At 41.0% G+C, this 7,368-nt stretch overlaps 1 protein-coding gene across 1 annotated transcript in view; it reads left to right on the top strand.

Annotated features, from left to right (window-relative positions):
* The window catches only part of NECTIN3 (nectin cell adhesion molecule 3), a 76,734-nt gene that overhangs the window by 46,330 nt on the left and 23,036 nt on the right, over nucleotides 1-7,368 (top strand). Inside the window, exon 7 of the mRNA XM_006032511.3 lies at nucleotides 5,697-5,781. Coding sequence (XP_006032573.1) covers nucleotides 5,697-5,781 — 85 coding nt within the window. The remainder of the gene's footprint in view (nucleotides 1-5,696; nucleotides 5,782-7,368) is intronic.

Below are 7,368 nucleotides of genomic sequence, written 5' to 3'. Positions count from 1 at the left end.
CCCCCCCCCCCCCAAAAAAAAAAAAAAACCCTTGTAACAAGTTGAGGCCAAATACTAAGTTTAGCAGGTAGGCTAATAAGAGAGCCTAAATCGAACTTTTTATGGCCAGGTTCTAAAGTTATTTCTTTGACATCAAAAAATGTTCAGCTTCAAATGAAGTTGGGCTATTTATTTCCAACTCCAGAATTAAAATGCAAGTGATTAATGTGTTCCATATAGCTTCATATACTTTAGTCTTCAACAGGAGCCTGATAGCTTTCTTGACAGAATTTTAGAATGAGGCTGAAGGGTTTTTTTCTGATAAATTAAGACTGTCTTAATGACAAGTATAGTTGCCTTGAGAAATGTAATTCACTTAGTGACAAGGAGCACTTCCTTTATGAGGGAACTTTTGGCTTTTGAAAAAACATTCCTAAAAATTTCAGCAAAATCCAATCAATGTAGAAAAATAAAGTATGGCATAGTAATCAAAACAAAGGGGTATAAACCTACTTGTGGGAAGAGAAACTTGCTGAGGAGTTGGATTCCATGTGAACTGTAGCAATCACTAAACAGTGACCCTGCTAGAAATGAGATAAAGTGTATATAATTTACTTTAAACTTGCTGGTTTTCAATTGTTTTGGTGAGGATGGCAAAAGTAGCTGTAGAGAGTAACTTACAAACAGTATGAAAAGAATTGTTCTGAGAAACTGTCTGCCTTCAGTTGTGGTGGTTCTTTTAAATCTTGAGCACTTTGGCTAGGGACAGGCATTACACACAAACTCGTTTAAGTGATCAGAAACTGGTTTAAACCTATAACAGATCAGATGTTCAGTGCACATAAACCAGTTTGAAAATGGCTGAAACCAAGTTGAGATAAACCTGGCTGAATGTAGTATCAGACTAAACTGATTTGGCTCAAACTGGTTTATGCAATGTCTGTCCCAGATCCCTTGTTGGTTTAAGATAAACCAGACACCCCCATCATCCTGGCAGGCCCTCGAGGCTGGACAGGGCCCCCTGCTTCACAGCAGGGCTGGCCCTTTCCCTCTGCTCCCTGGCTGGAGCTCAACAGAGACTTGTAGATATAGCAGGGTCTGCTGGCTTCCCTATGCCCCCCTATCTCCCCCTCTCTCACCCCTTGCTGCTTAAGTAGAGATCCCCTCCTCCTCTCTGCCACAGCAGGGATCATAGCCAGTATGTGGTATGCTAGCTAATGCCGAGAGAGGTGTGTGTCTCCAACTTCACTGGGATAAGCAGACAGAACAATGACTGCTTAAGGCTTTTGGAGCTAATCAGCAGGTCAGCTGGTAAGCTGTTTAAGACATTTGAAGTAATGTGGAGAAAGGCTATTGTTTTGCTAGGTGATAAAGATTGCTATCAACCCCACCCCCTGGCTGGCTTGCTTGTCTGTAAGTTTGCTGCAGACAGTATGACAAAGCAGGGAGAGAGATTGAAAAACTCAGTATTATCAACAAATGTATGCACTGTACACCCCTGCTTGCTGTGGAGTGCTAGCCTGGGGCTGGCTACACGCCTGCCCCTTGAGCAGCCAATGGGGAAAAGCCTGCAGCCATGCAAGCAGACCTCCCTAAATGAGAGTATCCTGCAGGGGCCTGGCCATGTCCCCTTCAGCTCAGTTTAGCTCCCTGCAGAAAGGAAGGGAGGGGTCTTTTCTAGCGCTCCCGGCTTCTAGCCTGAGCCATTGCAGGCATGTGCCTGAATTTCCTCAGTCAAGAGAGAGAATGTCTGTCCAGTTCAGCCTAGCCAAGTTAGAATAACCTGCAAAGATTGAATCAATTCAGGATCAGGCTTTTTGAATATCTGTTCCGAGCCTCTGACGTTTTGTTTTAGCAGTATCTGTAAGGTGCAAGTCAGCCTTACCTCCTGTCGCACCTAAGAGCTATAAGCTCTTGTTGGAGATTTACCACTTTAAGTTCATGGAGTCTTTGGCTCCAGAGGCAACAAAACCTTTACATAACAAAAATGTCTAAAACCAAAAAAACCCCTACTGTTCTGAGCTTTTTTGCATTTGTACAGATGGGGAAAAAAATAGCCATATCTTTCAGGAGAATGGCTGCTGTGCACTTAAGCCACCCAGGAAGAACTGAAAAATATGAAAACCAATAACAATCTGTCACACTCATCCTTCCATGAGCTGCTGGTGCGGTTGGGTAATGTGACATATCAGCTTTCACCTTTTCCATTTTACAACTATGAAGCCTATTTGATACCAGCACTTAAACCAGTGTCATCAACACCCACCTCCATTTTCATTTCCCTCTTTGTTCTTGATGCGGTAGAGAAGACCAAAGATGCTCATCAATAGAGGCAAGGATTCATCTAGGCATGGTAACCTAGCAAATTGGACCAGTTTTTCTACCGTATGAGGCAAGGATCTTCTTGCCTGAGAGCATTTCCAGCACTTGCTAGACAATTTGGCAAGTTTAACTGTTTCAGCCTTTGTTTCTGCTGTAGACAGCCAGTGTAGGTTTTCACCTAACATCCTTCAAAGGCCCATCTATGAAACCCAGTTCTCCAATGGGAACTATAAGTTTAATTTAAACCACTGAGATCACAGCAGGTATACCTTAGAACTAGGTATGGCAGGTATACCTTAGAATTAGGAATCTCTGGAATTTGCACTGCAAGTGCACAGCGTGACAGCTTCTTTAATCTTGGAATTTTCCCCGTGCACCTCCCTTGCTGCTGATTGGTGGAGGGGCCCCATCTCTCACCACCTGCACCTGAAACAACAGCTGTAGCTTTCACCTCCCGGCCATCAGGTGTGGGTGGTGAGTGGGAGAAACTCTTAAGATGAAAGAAGATACTGTGCTATGTACTTCTGGTGCAAATTCCAGAGATCTCTACTCAAAACCCACCCAGTGTTTTTCCTTCGAGTGATCTGTTTTCCACCTCATGTGGATTAACTTATCAGCGTTCTTTACAAAACCTCCTGCCTCCTGAATGGAGACCTCATTGTACTCTTTTAAAAAAATTCTGGCTGTAGCCTAGTTTCCATACGACCAAGCCCTTTGGAAAAATCTTCCAGGGTTTCTCTAGCTGAGAGATCAAAATCTGTAGGGAATTCAGCTCAGTTTATCTAACTGGATGTCAGACTGTTTCCACATGTGAAACTTGATAGATACCAGAACTGGGCATTATACTGTTGGACGTTTCAAGGCTACTGTGGCTTTCAGTAAGGAGGCTTTATAGTTTACCTAGGAAATTAAGACTTGTCTCTGTGTTCTGGGGTACTACTTCAGAGTTGCTTACAGGTGGGACTGTTCATATGGGCAATTACTTGATAATGGAGAGAAGTTATCCATCTCAAGTTCTTTGAGATCCATTATTGACATACAGTGTGACTCAAGTATCTATTTTCTTCTCCTCAAACAGATGTAATATAGGTCTCTGAAAAAAGTAGGATTCCCGTAGTATAGGGTATGAGCAAGGTGCCTTACTGACTGTTGCAAAGGCAAAAAGTCTGTGATCAAGCAGTTGGGGTCTAAGACTCATGCAGAAATGAGAACAGTACCTCTCAAATCAAGTTAATGATAATCTTTCCACCTCTCTGACTTTATCTTGTTTTTAGTTACTCCTTGTAATACTTTTCAAAGATACCACTTTTAAGTCAACAAAAAATAAGGTCAAGGTTCTCAGTTACTCAATGGTTGCATCTACATGTGCACTTTACTGCAGAGTAGACTAATTAGCTCTGTAGTAAAACATCACCATCTACATGTCCTCTGGTATTAGGCCTCTGTAAACTAATGGACTCTGCCATAAGACACTACTGTCAGGACAGTAGTCTGATGGTGAAGTAACTTACTGTACTGAAACGTGTGTAAACAGTGACCAGGCAAGAGCTAGACTCATGCCTGCCACCTAGCTACACAACTCTGCAGGGTTCAGCACGCTCATGCCCCAGCCAGCCTCTCCACTGCCTGAGGCTGACTTCCTGGTACCCTCTGCCAGCCTGGGCTTGCTCCACCATGGCTAAACCTGAGCATAAGTATAGATGCTGCACTTGGGAGTAGTTTAGTCCAGCTCAAACAGCCCCCGAGTTTATTGCTTTGCCTTAATTTCACATGTAGAGGCACCCAGCGTGGCTTAAATATGTAGCTATTCATATAATCTTGTACTCTTCATGTTAAGGGAGTTATCCATGTAAAGAGAATTGAATGATTTATCTGGACATAAACTGGAATTAAGTTGAGATGTTTTATTGAAGTATGTAAAATCAAAAGCTAAAACACTTTAAGCCTTTCAGCTGCTGTATGTTACAGTTGGAGCACTATAATGCCCCATACGTGAGTTTGGGAGACTACAAATTTAAATTCAGGTTGGCATAATCAGTAATATCCAGATGATAATCCCAAAATGTTTAAATTGATGGATGAGAGAGGATTGTAATCTTCAGAATCATTTGCATGATTAGTATCATCTTTTAAAATGTTTCAGTAAATGCTGAGTACCAGCCTGGTTGAAAAGGAATTTTTTTCCAAAATATTAATACAGCTGAATTACTAGTCAGATTTCTATCATCCTAAATTACATGCACTTTTTTTGGGCATGTCTACACAGCATGCTACAGCCATGTAGCAATCGCCGTAGCAGCACACTCCCTCAGTATAGCGTGCCACTATGGTGACATAGTTGTGAAATCTGACCATGCACTGCGTTCATGGCACAGTAACCACCTGTACTGTACCATACTTTAGTACTTCCATAAGGAAGTACTAAAGCACAGCACTGTAACATTGTCACTGTATGCACCCATTGTTACTGACTCTAACTCTGCATCTGGGCAATTGTTGTTCTTAAGAGTAGAAATAGAATTAAAGAGAAAATGAAATTCAAGCCTCAGGTCCATATAAAGCTAGGTCAGATGCAGGTAACTGCAAGCTTAAGTGAAAATAAATTAAGACTCCAAACTAGAACTTAGAAGTATGATAAAAGAGTAACATAAGTTACTATAAGTAACCATGGAAAACAAAGCAGCTTGAGTTTTTTATAATGTAAGTACCTGAGTAAAATCGTTGTAGTTTGGTCATCTCAAGCCTAACTGCAAATGTAAGTTTCTTCAATTATAAAACATGCTATAGATTTTCTTCTTGGTATACATTTTTAAATGGACGTAAAGAACTCCAATTTTCCATTCACTTCTCCATTTCTGTAGTTGAGGAGTATGCTGAACACCTGTAAAATCTCATGTTTCTCCTAGGAGCAAAAGTCTTCTGTTTTCTTTTTTGTGAAGGTTCCCAAATAGGTGAGCAGAAAAGGTAATCTCCAAAAGCAAGCAATGTCATTTTAGGGTTTTTGAAATTGAAAATTACAATCATTAAGCCTCATAAGATTAAAATAGTTAGTTTAGGTAAAATATTTCAGCAAGTGCCAGTTAAGGCCTGGAACATTACTCAGAACCAGTAAACTAATTTTGGTATATGCCATGTGAAATATTTCTCTTATTCCTGTATGGAAGATTTATTTAGTAAAAAAAAAAAAAAAAAAAAACCACTCATCAAAGGACTACACAGCTGATGGTTGCTGGTGGGTTTAGGGCACATAACTTCATTTTAATGTAACAATCAATGGAGATTGATAATACAAAAAGTTGAAATTTGTCTAGAATCCTTTTAATGTTTTACTTTGTGTTGCTATTAAAAATGTGGAATTAACTTTGGTGTCAAATGTCTTGCACTGTTTAATGTAGGATTGATCTTCCTCCCACACACAAACCACCACCTTCATATGAAGAAAGAGCTCTCTCTGTGTCTCAGAAAGAAATCATTCTTCAGGTAGGTAAACAAGTATGTTTCATTTTTTAAATGAAATGAACAAATAAATACTAACTTAAGCTGTCCTGCTTGAAGTAGCATGCTGTTTTGTTTGGTTTTTTTTATAGTTCCTGACAATGTCAGCTGAGTAATGTTGGCCATCTGCAATATACAACTATTGAACCTGGCTTTACTTAATTTTAACAACTTAATGACTGTTCTCAGTACAGTATTGCTTTAACTGTTGTCTAGAGCTGTGAGCTACCATAATTCTGACATCTATGTGTTTTAAAGACAGCTTAAAATATACTTATAAACTGTTTTGCTTCAGGGTAAGTTGGATGTTATATACTTCAGAAAATAAGATTCCTTATCACACAGGAGGCAGAACTTAGTTGTGTATGTAATTAGTCAATGTGGGATTCCTCAAATAGCATTACTAATACTCATTTTTTACATGAAAGAATGAAAGTGGGGTGGGGGACCTTATACTAGCTTTTGGTACCTAAAAATCCATGGTGAAAAATTTACTTTTTTCCTTTTTGTAGGCTGCTAAAGGGCTGCTGGTTCCATGATTTCCACCCAATTGTGATTTTGGTTGAATTAGTTTCATTTGCTGTCAGTTTGGGTTTCAACTATCTGGTGGATAGTTTTCAGTTTTCACTGAAATGTAAATCTTCATTGAAGCTCCAGTAGAAGAGAAACATTTCCATATGAGAGTACCAGATGAAAATTTAGTTCAGGTTAAAAGTTTGCTACATATACTAACAGCCACTTCCAATGAAGGAGATCTTAAACTGAAACTAGCTACTCCTTTTATTGTTGAGATGACAGGACCAGAAGATGAGGCTGAGGGTAATACTGAAGGCCATCGAGTTCCATTAATGTAGGGGCGGGCAATTTATTTTGGGTGGAGGGCTGCTTAATGAGTTTTTTGGTGAGCTGTTGAGGGCTGCAAGGGTAGCTCCTCCCCTTGACATATGCCCTGCCCCCTAGTTGCCATCTTGGGGCCTGAAGTCCTGCCCCCCTAGCCCCTGACCTTTGCCACCAGACATCTCTCCCCTTGCCCCCAGAAGTACTCCTTTTGAGAAGGGGGTTTGCCACCTTGGAACTGGAAAAGACAGACAAAATTATATACTAAAAATCAAACGCTGACAATAGCATATTTTTAATTTTATTTTAAAAAAATATTTTTGTCCTGATTTTTTTGTCTTGTTGTGTGCGTGTGTATATATAAAGAGGTGATTGCATACTAGTTCAAAATGAAGTCTTACTCTTGTATATTGTGGGGGGGGTAAGGGTGGGTGGGTGGATATGGGGCTCATGTGGGTGGGTATGAGGGGTTTGTGGGGGGTTCAGGTTTGTCAGGGCATGTGGAGGGGGAGGGAGGCTGGAGGGGGGTGTGTGTGTGTAGTGGGGTGCGAATGTAGCAGTGCACAGGACTACCCCCCCACCCCAGAGGCTCAGGGGGGTGGGGGTGGCGTGTGCAGGGTATGTGATTTGTGTGGAGGAGGTTGTGATTCTGAGGTTTGTAGGTATGGTGGGATATACACGGAAGCCCCCCACACACCCCTCTAGCTGTTCAGTCAGTCTCCCCCTCTTCCCCCC

This window comes from Alligator sinensis, unplaced genomic scaffold (assembly GCF_000455745.1).
Source record: "Alligator sinensis unplaced genomic scaffold, ASM45574v1 scaffold359_1, whole genome shotgun sequence".
Classification (NCBI taxonomy): Eukaryota; Metazoa; Chordata; order Crocodylia; family Alligatoridae; genus Alligator; species Alligator sinensis.
The sequence above is the reverse complement of the archived record's forward strand: the minus strand, read 5'-3'. Positions and strand labels throughout refer to the sequence as shown.